The following is a 19,570-nucleotide window of genomic DNA, read 5'->3' as shown; positions in this document are numbered from 1 at the left end:
ATGGGTGTCAATTATTAATTTTGCTTACTATATTTATATACAACTACGTTTTTAGCCACTAGATGGCGTATTATACCAAACTGAACGTTTTCTTACTGTAGCTGTTATATTATGACTTAAGTGTGTGAGTATTGATCGCACGGGAGAAGTACTGTGTGGGTTTACAACAGGTTGTATCATATAAAAGCTGTTTAAAGTTACGGCAGCTGGTGGCGTGTGATGGATAGGAAGTGCGAGTAGCTCTGTTACCTTACTATTGCACACGAGTTCGTAAAGAGTCAGTGTCGAATCGTGTCGTGAATATTAGGTTCCTACTGGTAAGTATTTTTTATTTTATTTTAGCTTGCCATGATAATATAGCATTATTTTTTATGAATGTGCGATTTATTTAATTGGTTATATTTTTATTATTAATTGGTTATATTAATAATAGCTTAAATTTATAAGAATCCCAAAGACTGACGAAGTAATAGACTTTGGCAGTGCTTCTCTGATATCTGATAGAAACACCGACAGAAACAAAGGTCACGGCTCCCACAATATATATATATATATATATATATATATATATATATATATATATATATATATATGCACTAGACAGTGTTAGATAAACATTTGCAATTGATTCAATGAGTATATCGTTGTTATAAGTACAAAATAGAGAATTGTCCCTGTTTGCACCTTGAGGTGTTCCACTAGAAAACATGAAAAATGTTTTCTGGGTAACTATTTATAGAAATTAACTGAAAAAATATTATTCCATATCGTAATTTCTGATTTGCAATTACTAAACTTCCTAATGAACTGATTTGATTTCCGGTCCCGGCATATTTATTTAAATCCCTTAATACTCACACTCCACAGCGAAAGCTCGCCAGTCACGTTCTTAATAGTAGTATGACAATCCGAGATAAGAAAATTCAAAAATCGTAACTTAAAGTGTTACATATATATTACTGTTTTGCTATTTTAAATGTTCTTAATTTCAATTAATTATCCGTAAGACAAAATTAGCCAAACTATCTCGTGTTATATTGCCAATTCAATTTCGTGAAAAGCAGACAAATTATAGGTATCATTTCTGGGAAAACTCCCATGTTACTCCTCTTAAAAACTATTATTATAAAGAGTGCAGACAAATTATTTATGAACTAGTTTATTTCACCATGACTTGCCGCTTTCGGGCAGACAGCGATGTGATATCGTACTTTTTTTTAATATCCGAAAAACTTCCGATTTCTTCCCTTTCGGATGTTGCAGTACTTCCTCAAGCATTGTATAGAGATTGTGATGAAGGATGGCCAACAACATGAAATTGTTTGGGTTTTGCGACTAGTTAATCTTGCCAAACATGAGTCAAACGGGTATCTGATAATTTCAGGCTATTTCGATTTGTGTTGGTATGCTTATCGAGCTAAAGAAAATAATTTTCCACCAGTTAAGATTTCTTTCAGGTCATCTTTTATAAGATCTTCCCATTATAAATGAGAATATGTACGTGAGTGAGTGAGCAGTGTGGAAATACTGTTTCAGTTCATTATATCTGACCAATTTAAACTTGATGTTTGGGGTGTACAATGAAATGTACTGGTCTACTTATAGAAAATAGCAAGCATAATAAGAGCAGTAAGCGTTACTCATAATTTGTAATGCGAGAAGTGATTGCAACCAAACTTGAATTAAAGCATTTTTACCGACCAGTTTTTTGAATTAGCAGACCGGAACCCCCACCATCCCTTTCTGCGCGCCCTTAGAGAAGCGGAATCGGAATTCAGAAATAATAATAATAATAATAATAATAATATATATATATATATATATATATATATATATATATATATATATAAAGTTCAGGTTTTTCAGAGGTGAATCCTGGATCTATTAATTTCTTTTAATAATCTAGAATTTTTATCGTCTCCCCATCCTCCATTTCTTGTATAGATCTGATTTTATAATAGGTAAAAATTCTTTGATCTCCTAGTGGTTCATGAGAAATTGAAATGAGAATACGGGACAGCATTCCGCAGAATTTTATGTATTATACACAACAAATATTGTTTGTTCTGTATAAAAAGAAGAAAAAACACTTTTAATATAACACGATGCATGGCTTTTGCATATAGCAAAGGGAAAGTTTAATCGAAATTTCAGATTCTGTAGTTTACACTAATTTCGCATTTTGTTTTATTAGCTTGTACGCTCAGCGGCAGGTCCTACCACTGCTACAAGTTTGATTTGTTTATTTAAGAAGCTTTTCAGGAATTCAAAATTTGGACTCATTGTTCTTTGACATACGAGGAGCTTTCTCTCTCACTTTAATATATATATATATCAAATTTTTTTTTCAGTTGACAAAAGGAAAGAATTAGCCCCTCCCTTCAAAAAAATTGAGTCAAAAATATACTTAACATTATCATAAAATTTGAATTCAGAAAAAAAAAATGAAAATTGAATTTAGCCGGTCTAGTTTTAATAGGGAGTTTTTTTCCCCCTGGAATTGGAGAAATATTAAGAGAAATGTAAGTTTTTAATTACTTCTTCAGTACCTTTTGGACTTAAAAAAAAAATTGAGCACAATCTTGAGGCGAATATTTTTTTTTAAAAAATTAAACAACTATATTTTTTTTTATCAAATCCTCTCATTTATTCGATTTTAGAAAGAGTATATATCACACTTGAATGGTTGTGAATAATCGGGAAGGCCGGTACTAAATCTCCCAAACGTTTAAGCCCTAAGATTTACACTAAGTTAATAATTACGAACCTTTCAAATCAACTTTTAGCTTTGTTTTTGAGATCTAAGCGATCGTTACCAATTACATATTTGGTTTAATCCTTTATCCAAGTGTAAGCAAACAAAGTTTTCGCCTGAAGTAATTTCAGGACTGTGGTAAAAGTGGTATAACTTCACATCATTTGTATCCAAGTGAAAAAAAACTTCCATCAACTATCTCTAATCCAGATAATTTTAATAATAAGGTGTGACACCTTTTGGCAACTCGTATATGGAAATATGACTTCTGCATTACTTTCACCTTAGTATCACCACCTCTGGGTCTGGCTCCCACTGATGTGACCTCAATAAAGGGCAAAACCAATCTGAGTAGTGACCCTTCCCATAATGCATAGCATTATACATATCCATAAAGATATGTGCTTTGCATTATGGGACACTAATTCAAGTGATGTGAAGTTATACCACCTTTACCACGAGTTGTCCGAGTCCTGAAATTACTTCAGCCGCAAACTTTTTTTTGCTTGCACTTGGATAAAGGATTAAACCAAACATATAATTGGTAACATAACCAAGTGAAAAAAAAACTTCCATCGACTAAGTGATCATTTTTGGAACACATTTTAAACTGTGATAGTGCAATAATTAGTAATTTGTTGGTTTTTAAACGTCAAGAATAATCCTTTATCATGGGTGTTTAAATTTATAACTTACGTTTAAAATAAACTGTATGCTAGCGAATATAGTTCCACCTTTTAAATTAAAAAAAAAAAATATCAACACTATTTTAACCCTATTTTTTTGGTGGGGGGAATGAATAGGCAGCTAGTTTCCATCTTTTGTAACAGTTCACTGCATTTTTGTACTAAATAAAAGATAATGTTCTTAATGCCATCAAGCGTTTAGGTGTGTGTTCAGTTATATATGTATTTTGCTTAGTTTGGGTTAAAAATCTGTTTCTTCTAGAAGAAAAGTTCCATTTACTTGTATTAAAGATCAGTCAGCTCTAAAATGAGCTGGGAAAAAAATACAGGAAAGTTCCTTTATTTGATAATGGTAATTGAACTGGTCTGTATTTTTTGGACTGTGCATCATGGAAGCTGTCACAAGACTTTAAATATTGCAGTTTATACTATTTAAAAATGTGGGAAGAGGTTTCTAATTTATTAGATACTTCCAGGTGAAGGCCACCCAAGGGTTAAGTTACATGAGTCAGTGAAGTCTGAAGGAGGTGCAGATAGATGGTGAAGGAGGTGCAGATAGATGGTGAAGGAGGTTGAGTTACAATTATGGCTGAAGCAACTAAGGTATGAGACTAGTATCTTATGTTAATTGCAGTCACTTTGCCTGAAAATTCAGTTTTTGGGGAAGTACTTGCACCTTTGTTGTTTAAGACCAGCTAACTCATTAAGTTAAGTCTCCCTAGCTCAGTCAGTATGGACGAAGCCCTTTGGTCGGAAAGATCTGAATTAGCTTCCCGTCCATGACATGAGGAACCTTTACCTGGTCTCTTTTGACTCAAGGTGAGTTAGCCGGTCTCATACGGGGGGTAGAGGATTTTTCACCTCGAAACTCAGGTTTTTCATTCCTCAGAACAATCAGACCGGCCTGTGAACAAACACACACGGATCTACAATCATAAATACATGCACTGCCTTTATGGAATATGGCCTTTCACCATTGAATTCGATAAGTGTATAATAGTTACCCTTCTAAGACACAGATAACCTTTTAAGGAACTTCCATGTGGTTGACGGAGAGATATCAGAGAGTGGTTTACTCAGGAGTAGAGTCCACAAGACGGCCTGTGACTAGTAGTGTGCCACAAGGATCTGTTCTTGGACCACTGCTGTTTAATTTGTTCATAAATGATATAGGAAAGGATCTGAGAGGAACAGTTCATTTGTTTGCGGATGATGCGAAGTTGGGTAGGGCAATAGTGAATGCAGATGACGTCAAATTTTTGCAGGATGATTTGGATAGATTGGAGGTCTGGGCTAAGGAGAATGGATGTCAGTTTAATGTGGCAAAATGTAAGGTTATGCATTTTGGGGTGAAAAGATTGGAGGCAGTTTACTGCATTGGTGGAACCGTGCTCCAGGAAATTGATGAGGCACGAGATTTAGGAGTGTTGGTAGATAAGGAATTGAAATTTAGGGGACACATTGCAAAAGTGGCCAAATCAGCTCATCAAATCACTTGGTTGCTGAAGAATACGTTGACAAGCAGAGACAAGCAGGTTATTGTTCCTCTGTATCGAGCCTTGATAAGACCCCATCTAGACTACTGTGCTCAGATTTGGTCACCTAGGTTTCTTCTTGATGGGGAGGAGGTGGAGAGGATCCAGAGGCGAGTGACCAAGATGATAGCAGGTCTGTGGAATGAACCGTATGAGAACAGGTTGAGGATTTGTGGGTTGCAAAAATTGGTTGATAGGCGGAGGAGGGGAGATATGATTGAGACATTCAAATTACTGAAGGGTTTCTATAAAATTAATTCAGAAGATATTTTTGAGAACAGGGCTGGTTGTGGGAGGACTAGGGGACATCCATGGAAACTGGGCAAAAGTGTGGTTAGTAAAGGTGTTAGAGCTGGGTTCTTTACTTTTAGAGTAGTGAATGAGTGGAATGCGCTCCCTGAGTCTGTGGTGGATGCTGTGACAGTGAATGAGTTTAAGGCGAGGTATGATAGGTACTGTATGAATGTCAAATAGTTGTGATGAATATGATTTGGGGCCTCCCTCGATGAGTCTAATGACTCCCTGGAGTTGCCCGTAATAATAGTAATAATAATTAATCCCTCACTAGGAGGGCTCAACCAGTTCTAAGGGACAGTTAAAGAATGGGGGGGGCAGAACCCCATACAAATAAATAAAATAATATATTGATATAAAATTTATAATTAATATAAAATAAATAAAATGCTGGCCTTGTTGGCCGAGTGGTTAGTATATCCGCTCTCCAACCAAAAGGCTGTGGGTTTGAATCCTGCCATAGGCATGGATGTTTGTGATTGTCTGTGAAAATACTAGGGATGGTGGTTGGTAGTAGATAGTGTTGGTGGAGTGGTGAGGATGGAGTTGTAGAGTAGGTGCCCTCCCTTGATGAGTCTTTGGACTCCCTAGAGGTGTTAAGTAATAATAATAATAAAAAACTTAGTTGCTGTTTTAACTTTAATTGAAGTTGAGAGGGAGTGGAATTGCATGCATATTCATGCATACTGTATTGCCAGTAATATTGTTGGAACACCCAATAAATACAGACAAATCAAAATATGATTTTTTTTTTTTTTTTTTTTTTTAAATGCAGGTCCATGTCTGTCCTGTAATCATGACATGTATATTCTTAGCAGTTGATTTTCACTTCTGATAAGTTTCATGAGAAATCAGCCTTCATTCTTCGTGCATGTGGTGTTGATTTCCAGGGACCATCCATTCTACATGAATTTGTTTGGATTTAGATCAGAGTCCCGGGCTCACCAGTCTGTTTAATAGGTACATTATCATCACATCATGCTCCAGCAGACTGCTTTGTGACAGAAGGCACTGCCTTTATGGAATATGGCCTTTCACCATTGAATTCGATAAGTGTATAATAGTTACCCTTCTAAGACACAGATAACCTTTTAAGGAACTTTTCAGTTGAAGTCAGGTTAACTTGTTCTCATATATAGATGGTAGGGCTTTCCTCCAGAATCTCAGCTTTTCATCCCACAGAGACCAAAATAACATATGTAGTTAATGGACATACCATGTGGACTTCATAGTCTTAATTGCTTTGGCTGTAATTCCAAGAACATCCTTTCTGCTTTGATTGGAAAGACCCAAGTGCTCAAATGCTGTCTAGTATGTGAGGAACATAAAATTTTCACTTAAAAGTGAGTCTGCCTGAGGTGAGAAGTTTATTAAAAACTAGCCAAGAACACGTGCAATTGATAGACATAATACAATGAAGCAGCATAGGCTATGAGTCGAATGTAACTCAAATGATTTACGCTACCTGACTTATAACAAGTTGGCACTTACTAGTTAACATAATAGAGCATTTAATCAACTTTAGTTGATTATATGCTGTATTATGTTAACTAGTAAGTGCCAACTTGTTATTGTAACTTGTAACTAATAAGTGCCAACTCTATTAATTGTTTACATTTCAGCATTTTATGGTTTAAGTTTTGAGGAAAGTAGCAGAAATAATTGGAAATCATTCAGTGAGTCAGTGGATTTTGCAGTTTTTACAAATAATAAACAAGAACAGACTGAATAGTTGCTTCATTTAGATTTCTGTTATATTTTTAAATTTCTATTAAAATTAAAAAAAATTTTTAAAACAGTATTTAAAATCGTCTAGACATGTAGAGAAGGCCTTTTTTTTTTACCCTTTGCAATAGGCAACCAGTAATTTTCATATATATGTATATTTTTAATTTAATAAAAAAATTTATTTATTACAAATATATTAGAATCAATTTGTAAGGTATGATAAGAGCTATTAAGTTTTTCCAAACAGTTTTCTATACCAGATTTAATCAAATTAATTAGTTGTAATTTTCTTTTGTTTATGAAGCTGTGTTAAGATAAATTTGAAGAAAAGTGAACACTATTTGAATATTATCAGGAATTTGATAAAAGCAAACTTTTCATTGTCTAACATAATTTACTATGTATGTTTCTCAGATTGAGGAAAGTAATCTGCCCCACCTAAGCACACAGTTCAGAGAGTATTGAATTTAAATGATAAGAAGGGCCTCAATGACAATTGGATAGCCAGGGATGTCCAAAAAAGGAGGATATGGTTGATAACGTTCAGAAGCTTGTGAGGGAAGATTTTTTAATAATGATTGGACTTATACATGGAATTCTAAAGATTAGTGCTGAGCTATATTTACACCAACATTTTCATGAATGGCTAATATCTTTGTTCACAATCTAACAGATAAGCTTAGGTGTTGATGGTTATTCATGACTTATTTTTCACAGTATTAACAACACTACAAACACTTTTTTTCAACAAAGATGTTTTATTAACGCTTATATTTTGCTGATTTTCAACTCAGCATCATCAGAGCACAACACACAAGTAAACACGACAGTGAGTGAGTGAAACAATATAATTGCAAAAGACAAAAGATCTAAAGTCCTATTTTTGGCGCCCTCTCACGAAAAAAAAAAAAAAGAAAATCAGCAGTTATCCAGGAGTTTTTCTTAGGATAACTGTCTCCCAAATTTTTGGCAAATTAATGCAACCATATTTGTTAAGGTTGGGAGAATTCTTCAAAGCCATTGCTGACTCAAAAAATAATCTTTCAGATCTATAACGACTCCTAAATAGCACATTCGTTTTCCTCCATCTAATCCTGTGTGAAGGAGTGTCCAAAGCGTGGTCTGCCAGTCCCGACTTGCCATATTAATAGTAGCGAATGTATCTTTCATGTTCTTCCAGGCAGATGTTCACTGATCTTCCTGTTTGCCCATAATAGGCCAAGTCACAGTCACATGGAACTTCATACACTCCTGGGTGTGCTAAAGGGTGAAGTTTATCCTTAGGCGAGCGGATCAGAGTTGCCAGCTTGACATGAGGTTTGAAAGTGGTGTGAAGGCCATGTTTCAACAATACTTTGGCTATCTTTTCCGATGTACCTCTGATATAGGGAATAGAAATGGTCGTGTTGTATTCTTGTGTATTAGGGGAGGGCAGAGTAATGGGCCTATGTAGTATTTTATCTCTCTTGATGTATAATTTGATATGTTCCACATATCAAATTATACATTGAGACCCTACGATGTCGCAAAAGAAAAAAGTCCGAAAATTACTGAAAAAAGTGACATCATGGCCCAAAGAAATCAGGAAAATAAAACCAATTCATGTTAAAACACCCCGTATTTATGGATTACCAAAAATCCACAAAACTAATATTCCCCTACGCCCCATAGTTGATAGCATAGCTAGTCCCACATATAAACTGGCCCGGCATTTAGCTAAGTCGCTTGCCCCTCTTACTGGCAACTCCTCTACTTTTGTAAAAAATTCAATCCATTTCAAAACACTGGTTAAAAATCTAATCCTAAAAGATTCAGACATAATGGTTAGTTTCGATGTCACCTCCTTATTTACCAGTGTACCACTTATAGACACTCTTGATTTAATCAAGTCTAAATTTCCCCCAGATATTTTTGAATTATTTCAATTTACCATGAATGCAGGTTACTTTACATGGGGGGGGGGAATTCTACAAACAGATTAATGGTACTGCTATGGGTTCCCCCCCCCCTCTCTCCCCCGTTAGCAAATTTTTACATGGAACATTTTGAAAACAAAGTACTTACCACAGCTACATACAAGCCACAAGTGTGGTTGCTCTATGTAGATGATGTGTTTGCCATCTGGCCCCATGGACAAGACACTTTGGATGCTTTTGTCACCTACCTAAACAGCCAACACCCCAAAATTCACTTCAAAGTAGAAAAAGAATCAAATAACTGTTTACCATTTCTTGACACATTAGTCACCCGCCTTTCAGATGGATCACTATCTTTTTCTATTTACAGAAAGCCTACATACACAGGAAGATACCTACATAAACAATCACATCATCATCCAGTCCAACAGTACGGCATTTTAAAAACACTGACACACACAGAGCCAGAGCCATTTGTTCTAACGATACAGCTCTGGCCACTGAACTCCAGTACTTGTGCCATATGTTCTTAGCCAACAGCTACAATCCCTACAAAATAGATAAAATACTACATAGGCCCATTACTCTGCCCTCCCCTAATACACAAGAATACAACACGACCATTTCTATTCCCTATATCAGAGGTACATCGGAAAAGATAGCCAAAGTATTGTTGAAACATGGCCTTCGCGCCACCTTCAAACCTCATGTCAAGCTGGCAACTCTGATCCGCTCGCCTAAGGATAAACTTCACCCTTTAGCACATCCAGGAGTGTATGAGGTTCCATGTGACTGTGACTATTATGGGCAAACAGGAAGATCAGTGAACATCCGCCTGGAAGAACATGAAAGATACATTCGCTACTATTACTATGGCAAGTCGGGACTGGCAGACCACGCTTTGGACACTCCTTCACACAGGATTAGATGGAGGAAAAACGAATGTGCTATTTAGGAGTCATTATAGATCTGAAAGATTATTTTTTGAGTCAGCAATGACTTTGAAGAATTCTCCCAACCTTAACAAATATGGTTGCATTAATTTGCCAAAAATTTGGGAGACGGTTATTCTAAGAAAAACTCCTGGATAACTGCTGTTTTTTTTTTTTTTTTTTTTTTTTTTTCCTCCGTTAGAGGGCGCCAAAAATAGGACTTTAGATCTTTTGTCTTTTGCAATTATATTGTTTCACTCACTCACTGTCGCGTTTACTTGTGTGTTGTGTTCTGATGATGCTGAGTTGAAAATCAGCGAAATATAAGCGTTAATAAAACATCTTTGTTGAAAAAAAGTGTTTGTGGTGTTGTTAATACCGTGAAAAATAAGTCGTGAATCTTTGTTCACAACTGATGATTGTCAAGTCAAAAACAAGCAGTAGTATAAATTGCTTGTATTATATGCTGTGCTGCTAATCTGGGAAGGTTTTTTTATATTTTTTTTGAAAAAAATGTCATGGTCATAAAGTTGACTGCATCTTCTGTTTCTTCTTCTTCGGCACTACAGCCCCGTGTAGGCCCTTGGCCTCCCATTTTTGAGTTTCATAACTCACTACGAGGTGGGGTCATTACCCTCACTCTCAACCACGTGTAATTGTCTGTGAAGCGTTGCATTCTTATGGTTTGCCTGCTTTGCGGGAGAAAAAACTCTGCAATCCATGCCCAAGACCAGCTAACTTGGCTATGTCTGAGAAAAATCCTTTGCTTCTCATGTCAGTGACGAGAATCGAACGCATGACACTCCTTTCCCAGGCATATGGTTGTGGAGTGTGTAACCGCACAGATAAGTTGGCTGCATCACTATAATTGATTCTGAATATCAGCAAAAAGAGGATTACCACCTCTTCCTCAAAAAGTTTTCTGCCAGTGTTATGCAATTCCAAGAAGAGCCTCAGCATACTTCCCAATTTACTTGCAAAGGTCACAGTGTGTTTGGTTTGGAAGACAGTCTGTTATGTCTGTTCTTCTGACTGGTTTTATTACTGCTAAACAACCTGAGTTTTTAGAAAAAAAAATCTCTACCATCTACTGGGAAGGTTTTTTTTCTTCCCAGTAGATGGTAGCCCAGCCATGCTTAGTGAAAACTTGACATGCCAATCCCAAGCCTGTATAAATGGGGAGGGTTGAGTGCAGGGCTAGCAACCCAGTCTCAGAAAAAAATTTTTGCTATGCAAACCGAAACCTCCCAAAATTTGATATCGGATGAAGAAAATAGAACACGAACATGAGGCACCTCTGTGAAAGCCCTTCTGGGGAAGCAGAGGTGTGGAAGAAAATGACAGACACCTTACCAAAAGACAAGCTTAGACTGGGATGTTGGAATGTTAGAACCATGTTTGAAACTGAGAAGACATATACCTAGTCTCGAGAGTCCTAGAAAAATACAGATTAGAAATAATGGGATTAAGCGAAATGAGATGGATAGGAACTGGAAAAATCATATTAAACTCTGGTCACTACTTAATCTACTCTGGGAACCAAAATATGAATGACCACACAAAGGGAGTTACACTAATGATGACAAAGAAAGCTCTACACAAGAAAAGAAAGCTCATGGTGCACTAATGGAGTGGAACCCAATATCCAAAAGAATTTAAATCTACTATTTATAACATGCTACAGAGAAGTATAGAAACAACAAATAAAAAAGATATGCAACTTATAATTGGAGACTTTAATGCTAAGGTTGGAAATGATAATACTAATAAAGAAACTGTTATGGGAAAGTATGGAAGGAGAAATAAATGAAAATGGAGAGTTACTTATAGACTTTTGTATGTTCAATCAGCTTGTAATAGGAGGGAGTCTCTTCCGACATAAAAAAATAGATAAGTGGACATGGATAGCACCAGATAGAAAGACAAAGAACCAAATAGACCATGTATTTATATCAAGGAATTGGAGGAAATCACTCCTGGATGTCAGAGTTAAAAGAGGAGCCGAGGTATATTCAGATCACATTCTCCTAACAGCTAACATAAAAGTAAAAATAAACAAACAGTGCATAATAGGAAGAGGTTTAAAATTGAAAAACTCAAAAACAAAGAGATTAGAAATAAATTTATAACTCTACAGGATAAATGGAATAAACTCAAAAAAAGAGAAGGAGATAACATAGAGGGAAAATGGACTAAGATTAAAGACATACTAATAAGCACATCAGAAAAGATATTGGGATTTGGATTTTGAACTAATACAGACAAAGAATGGATTTCAGAAAACACCAAATTCAAAATAGAGAGAGATAGAATAAAAGAGAAACTGTTACAGATTGGAAAAAATGTTGAACAAGAACAAGCAGCAATATATAGAGCAATTAACAAAGAAATAAAAAGAAGTGCAAGAAATGATAAAAGAAAATACATAGAGAATCTAGCACAAGAGGCAGAGGATGCTGCATATATAAATGATACTAGAAAGTTCTATGCTATTACAAGGAAATTAAGTGGAAAAAGAAACAAATGGATAGTTCCTATATACAGTAAAGAAGGAAAACTATTATTAAATGAAAAAGAACAGATAAATAGATGGGTGAAATTCTTCTCGGAGAAATTTCCAGAAATGACTGATGGTGACCAGAGCCTAAAATTAAATGAACAAAATGCATCATTAGATATAAATTTGAATAACAAGAATATAAAATACAAAAGCAATAACCCAGATCAAAACAGGTAAAGCACCGGGAGCAGACAACATACCAGGCGATATACTAAAAGCAAATCCAAAACTTATAGCAGAGATATTATATTCCTTACTAAATGAGATATGGCAGAAAGAAGAGTGGCCTAAGGAATGGAATACTGTATTATTACTAGTTAAATTACCTAAAAAAGGGAACCTATCTGAATGCAAAAATTGGAGAGGTATGATATAACATTGCTGAGTGTTATAAGTAAAATACTAGCAAGGATAATACTAGAAAGAATCAAAATAGAAATAGAAAAACAACTAAGACCAGAACAGGCAGGATTTAGAGCCAATAGATCACGCACAGCCCACACTGGTACTTTACGAATTATCATAGAACAATCATTGGAATGGCAGGCAAGCTTATTTAAATTTTATTGATTTTGAACAAGCTTTTGACAGTATAAACAGATCTTCCCTATGGAAATTACTTAGACATTATGGACTCCCAGAAAAAATAATAAGAATAATTAAAAAAATGTATGAAGATTTTGAAATTAAAGTAATACATGGAAATACCCTCTCAGAACCATTTAAAACAAAGACAGGATTAAGGCAAGGTTGTATACTCTCCCCTACTATGTTTTTAATTGTCATAGACTGGGTGATGAGAAAGGTATCTCATGGAAATATAGGATTACAATGGTTACTTCAAAACCAACTCCGCGATCTAGATTTTACAGATGATATCTGCTTACTTTCACAGAAGCACCAACATATAGAACAAAAAACAACAACACTTGTAGAAACAGCCAAAATAGTTGGTCTTAGGATAAATAAAAATAAAACAATGTTAATGAAAATAAATGCAAAGCAAAATAAACAAATAACAATAGAAGAAACACTGCTTAAAGAAGTAGAACAGTTTATATACCTTGGTTCAATAGTATCAATACAAGGAGGTACTACTGAAGATACTGGAGGTACTAATAATGAACTTACCATTACTAACACTCTATTTCCACATAAACCTTCCAGAAGATGGACATGGACTTCCCCTGATTATAAAACACACACCAAATTGACTTTATCCTTGTAAGCACAAGATTTAAAAACTCCATTAACCTCACAAGAACCAGATCATTTCTTGGTTCCGACATTGGCAGCGACCACAATATGGTCATCACAACTGTGAATATGAAAATGCGGGAAAGATTACCTACAAAATCAACTCATAAAAGATATAATATAGAAAAATTAAAAGATCCCCAAATAAATGCACTATATAAATACAAATTAAAACAAATTTTTGACACAAGCTTCAAGAAACATAATAGTATCGAATCTAAAACCAAATACTTCTCACAAAAGATAACTGAGACAGCTGAAGAAATCCTTGGATACAAAAGGAAAACAAATCAACCATGGATAACCAACAATATTTTGGATCTGTGCGACAAAAGAAGATATTTGAAATCTCATATTAATAGTGGTGATAATAGAAAACAGTATAAAAATATTACTAAGATTATTAAAAAAGAAATCAAATATGCTAGAAACTTATGGATATTGGATGAATGCAAAAATATAGAAGAGGACTTAAATAAAAATAATTCTAAAAGTGCTTTTCAAATTATCAATAAGCTAACCAAACCTTTTACCACAATTAATTGGAGCATAGAAGATGAAGATGGAACTCCTATCACGGATAACCAGAAAATAATTGATAGATGGAAGTGTTCCGCAACCAAGCTTTTTCAAAAGGACCATCAACTGACTGATGATATTTTGGACGGAATTTTGCCAGGAGGTTCGGTGGAAGGAGATTACCCGATATTAAAAGAAGTTATTGCAGCAGTTAGCTCCTCAAAAATTGGAAAATCACTGGGAAGTGATGGTGTCATAGTGGAACTGATACACGAAGGAGGTGACATCATCATAGACACCTTGTTAAATTTATTCCAGGACGTATGGAACATAGAGACTTGGCCTTCTGATTGGCGGACTTCTACCCTTGTACCTATTCCTAAAAAGGGAAACAGCAATAAATGTAGCAACTACGGAACAATAAGCCTTATTAGTCATCCAAGCAAAATCCTGTTAAAAATACTATTGTCAAGAATCGAAAAGAAAATAGAAAACAGACTATCAGATGAACAAGCAGGTTTCCGGAAGTCCAGAAGTACAATCGACCATATTTTTACAATACACATATTAGACGAAAAATACATAGAACATAACAAAATAATCTGTCACAACTTCTTAGACCTTCAAAAAGCTTTTGACTCAATATGGCATGAGGCACATTATGGAAAATTTTAGAACATTATGGTATTGACAACAAAATCATTAGGATTATTAAATCTCTTTATTCCTCATCTGATATGAGAATTAAAATTAAAAATTACAGCAGCAAACTGTTCCGGGCAGAACGGGGGGGGGGGGTAAGACAGGGATGCATCTTGTCCCCTCTTCTTTTTAATTGTTTTTTGGAATATGTCATAGATGATTGATATATAAATAGTAGTTGGCAGACTAAGAATAAATAACACATTTCACTGACGATATCAATCTTCTGGCAGAAAGTGAAGAAGAATTATAAGAGATAACCAGCCATGTTTTCGGAACATTAAAAAAATATGGATTATACATAAACCTACAAAAAACAAAAACAATGATAACCTCAAAATCAGACAGTGAATTCTCAAAGATATAAATTAGCAATAAGCAAATTGAGAATGTAAAGTTCACTTATCTAGGAAGCACGTTGAGTCAAGATGGTCATTCAAAAACCGACATTAAATACCGAACTGCTAAGGCAACCGTGGCCCTACAGAAGTTAAAACCATTGTGGAGAGATAACAGAATAGCAATCACAACCAGACTAAGACTAATTGACACCTTGGTGAATTCTGTCCTTTTGTATGGTTGTGAGGCCTGGACTTTATTGAAGGAAGATGAGAGGAGACTCCTGTCTTTCGAAATGAAAACTTAGAAGACTTTGAGAATTCCCTGTACCGCTCACAAAACCAATGAAAATGTCCGAAAACTGATTGACTTAATAGATGGGAGAAAAAGGGAAAATATTCTGACAGTCATCAGAAGAAGACAGATGAAATAGTTTGGACATGTGGAGAGGGCTAATGGCATTCCAAAGCAAACCCTAGAAGGAATCGTTCTGGGATCAAGGGTTAGGGGCCGACCTCGATTAAAATGGACTGATAACATCAAAAAATGGACAAATTCCTCCCTTTCTCAACTGACATCAAGAACAAGAGACCAAGACGACTGGAGGATGCTAGCAAAGAGTATCACCTACCAGCCATGAATGACCCAACGGTTCATTTAGGACTATGGGAGAAGAAGAAGACTACTGAAGATATAAATAGAAGGAAACAGCTGGCTTATTCAATTTTCAACCAACTTAGAAATATTTGGAAAAACAAGAATTTGTCTATAAAAACTAAAATGAGAATATTTAACTCAAATGTAAAGGCAATACTAATGTATGGATCAGAAACGTGAATGTTAAACAAAAAGATAGTTAACACTGTCCAGGTCTTCCTAAACAGGTGTGTAAGAATGATACTGGGAATATATTGGCCAAAACAAATATCAAACGAAAAACTAGAAACCGATGTTGCAATAGCTACACGAAAGGAAATGGAGATGGTTGGGGCATGTGTTGAGGAAAGAAGATAAAATATTATTATTATTATTATTATTATTTGTGATACCTCCAAGGAGTCCGAAGACTCATCGCGGGAGGACACCTACAATGCAACTCTCTTCACCACTACACCGAACCTCTACTGCCAATCAACGCCATCTACTGCCCACCACCACAACTAGTATTTTTTGTTCTGTAAATTGTGTTCTGAAGGGCCGATTTGTCTGTATGTAGGATGAAAAACCCTGCTGCCTCCCTATGAGATCAGGCAGGATAAAAGACGACGAGGAAGACCAAGAGAAACATGGAAAAGAACAATACTGAAAGAAATAACAAATATTAATAAAAACTGGAACCAAATAAAAGCAGAAGCAAAAAACAGAGTCCGGTGGAAAATGGTGGTGGAAGACCTATGCTCCCAGGTGGAGTGAGAAGGATTAAGTAAGTAAACAACCTGAGTTTTTAGGAAAAAAATCTCTACCATCTACTGGTGACTTGTTAACTCACTTTCAACTTAAACGAAAGCCTTTTTAAAAGTTCCCTGTATCCTAGATGGGATTGAAATCTAAGTCTTTCCTGCCAAACTGGAAAGGTCACGAAGGCATCTTCATGGGCACAAAGAGCTATATTGAGCACATGCATGCAGGTACACACTAGCAGGAAGGCAAACACACTAATTGTAACAGCAAGCTCCTACAGTCCTAGTTAGTGCCCTCTACATGTGCAGTGATTTGCACTTGCTGAAGGTCTCAGATGGTCTCCCAGATTTTTGGCAGTGCAATGCAGCCAAATTTATTTCTTTGGGGAATGTTCTAATGCTGTGGAAGATTCCAGAAATTATCTCTCTCTGATTCAAATCTGTTTTTATATGGGAGTGAGGTTTTTTCTCCACTGGAAGAAAACATAATATAGATCTAAAATGAGATCTATATGTCTGACATAAAGGTACCTGATAACTTGTACATGTTGCAACTTTTTATGCTGTAAATTGTCATTGTCATTAGCCTGTAGAATCCCACTGCTAGATTTATTCTCATTTGGAAATTTTATGGTGCTGCTTTACTTTGATAACTGAAAGACTTAGTATGTATTTGACAAGCTGCTTGTGTGTTAATTGTTGAGATTTCAACCATTTCACAATTAATCATGTTGTATTTACTCATCTCATCTTCTTTTTACCTTCTTTTACCTTGCGGTGTCGAGGGTTTATTAATCATCGGACCTCAAGTCATTCACCGGATAAGGTGGTCAGCCCTATGCCCCGGTTTATCCTATGTCCTGTAGTGTGGCCAATTTGCTTGCTTTGCGGGATGAAAAACCCGACGATAAACTTGGGGGAAAACCCTGCTGTCCACACCCAAGACCAGCTAACTTGGCTATGGCTAAGGAAGATCCTTCAGCTCCTCACATTGTCGATGGGAATTGAACCTAGGACACTCCTTCCCCAGGCATATGGTTGCAAAGCGCACAGCCACTAGGCTAACCACACGGACAGTTGTATTTACTAATAATATATTTTTATAAAAATTATTTTGCATATTTTTAATTGGCAAGCATATAATTAAAATACAGCTTTATCTTTTCTTTTTTTTTTAGGTCTGATGTTCATGAATATCATTGTTTAGCATGCAAGCAACGAAGTCATTGCAGAAAGTGTTTGTTGTAGGTGTTGGGTTGACAAAATTTGTTAAACCCAATCCTGCTAATAAACAAGATTATCCAGACTATGTGAAGGAAGCTGTTACTTTAGCACTCAATGATGCAGGTATTAGTTACAGTGTCATAGAACAAGCATGTGTGGGATATGTCTATGGTGATTCAACATGTGGTCAAAGAGCTCTTTATGAAGTAGGTATGACAGGCATACCAGTTTATAATGTAAATAATAACTGTTCCACAGGTTCAACAGCTTTACTTCTAGCTAAACAAATGATAGAAGGCCGACTTAACAATTGTGTACTGGCTGTTGGATTTGAAAAAATGGAAAAAGGTGGTCTGACTTCAAAATTTCGTGATCGTGTTAGCCCTCTAGATAAGCACATGAAGTTATTGTCAAGTATATATCCAATAGTTTCAGCACCAATGGCAGCCCAGATGTTTGGTGCTGCTGGCAAAGAACATATGGAAAAATATGGCACTACACAAGAACACTTTGCTAAGATAGCTTGGAAGAATCATAAGCATTCAGTGAATAATCCATTTTCTCAGATTACACAAGAATATACAATGGAAGAAATCTTAAACTCTCCTGAAGTGTATTATCCCCTGACTCGTCTCCAGTGTTGTCCAGTATCTAATGGAGCAGCAGCAGCTGTTTTAATGTCAAAGGATTTAGTTCACAAGTATCACTTAGAATCTAAAGCAGTAGAGGTTCTTGCAATGGAAATGGCCACTGATCCACCAACTATGTTAGAGGAGAAAAGCTGCATTAAAATGGTTGGATTTGACATGACTGCAAAAGCAGCAAATAGTGCGTATAAAAAGAGTGGGGTTAAGCCAACTGAAGTGGATGTTATTGAACTCCATGACTGTTTCTCCACTAATGAGCTCTTAACATATGAAGCTCTTGGATTGTGTGACATAGGAAAAGGAGGAGAATTGGCAGACTCTGGAAATAATACATATGGAGGAAAATATGTTATCAATCCAAGTGGAGGATTAATTTCTAAAGGACATCCATTAGGTGCAACAGGTATTGCCCAATGTATTGAGCTGTGTTGGCAGCTTCGAAATATGGCAGGAAAAAGACAAGTTCCTAATGTCAGACTAGCATTACAGCATAACATAGGTTTAGGTGGTGCTGCAATTGTCGGACTGTATAAGCGTGGATTTCCTTCGAACAGTCAGAATGAATTTAGTGGTAAACTGGAAAGTAAATTGTAACTTTGATGAAATATCAAACTTACTGTATTTTTTTCTCCCCCTTATGGTTGTAGACTGTGTTTTTACATTACCCAAAATGTATACTATAAAAGAACTCAAAAGCAATGAGATTTTCATTTAATTGAAGTTGGGGAGAAGTGCAATCTGAATTTTAAAAACAATAGCTTTCCTGTACCTGTTGTGAATTTTGTTATACTCATCTATAATCTTGTATGTGCAGATATAATTTCCAATTAATGCTTTCATTCCTTGAATAAAGTTTTTATAGTCATTTTTATTGATCGTAAAATAGTTGGAAGAATCATAAGCATTGTTGATTATTATTTTTCAAACAATTTTAGCAATTGGGAGGGGAGGGGAGGGAGAACTATCATTTAAAAATAAAATGTATTTTTTGTTATATAGTATTAATTTGTTTCATTGTTTTTGTAAAAATTGACATTGAAAGATATTATTATTACATGACGCTTCCAAGGACTCAT

The 19,570-nt window shown here is 35.6% G+C and overlaps 2 protein-coding genes across 3 annotated transcripts in view; both read left to right on the top strand.

Moving 5' to 3' along the window:
• Positions 1–180: 180 nt before the first annotated feature.
• On the top strand, positions 181–19,365 carry LOC150100852 (sterol carrier protein 2-like). Its single transcript, XM_090401127.1, has 2 exons — positions 181–317; positions 17,802–19,365. Exon 2 carries the CDS (start codon positions 17,832–17,834, stop codon positions 19,086–19,088), a length of 1,257 nt encoding a protein of 418 aa, XP_090257253.1. The 5' UTR covers positions 181–317; positions 17,802–17,831; the 3' UTR covers positions 19,089–19,365.
• Positions 202–19,570, top strand: part of LOC150100851 (WD repeat-containing protein 46) — a 240,227-nt gene continuing 220,858 nt past the window's right edge. Inside the window, exon 1 of one of the 2 annotated variants that reach the window (XM_090401124.1) lies at positions 202–317. The gene's annotated coding sequence lies outside the window, so the exon portion shown is untranslated. The remainder of the gene's footprint in view (positions 318–19,570) is intronic. The other variant, XM_090401126.1, reaches the window with a different exon arrangement.

The sequence above is a fragment of the Typopeltis vanoorti genome, chromosome 12, assembly GCF_054136105.1.
Source record: "Typopeltis vanoorti isolate ZY-2024b chromosome 12, IOZ_Tvanoo_1.0, whole genome shotgun sequence".
Lineage (NCBI taxonomy): Eukaryota > Metazoa > Arthropoda > Arachnida > Uropygi > Thelyphonidae > Typopeltis > Typopeltis vanoorti.
Note: the sequence above shows the minus strand (reverse complement) of the source record. Positions and strands in the feature narration are given on the sequence as shown.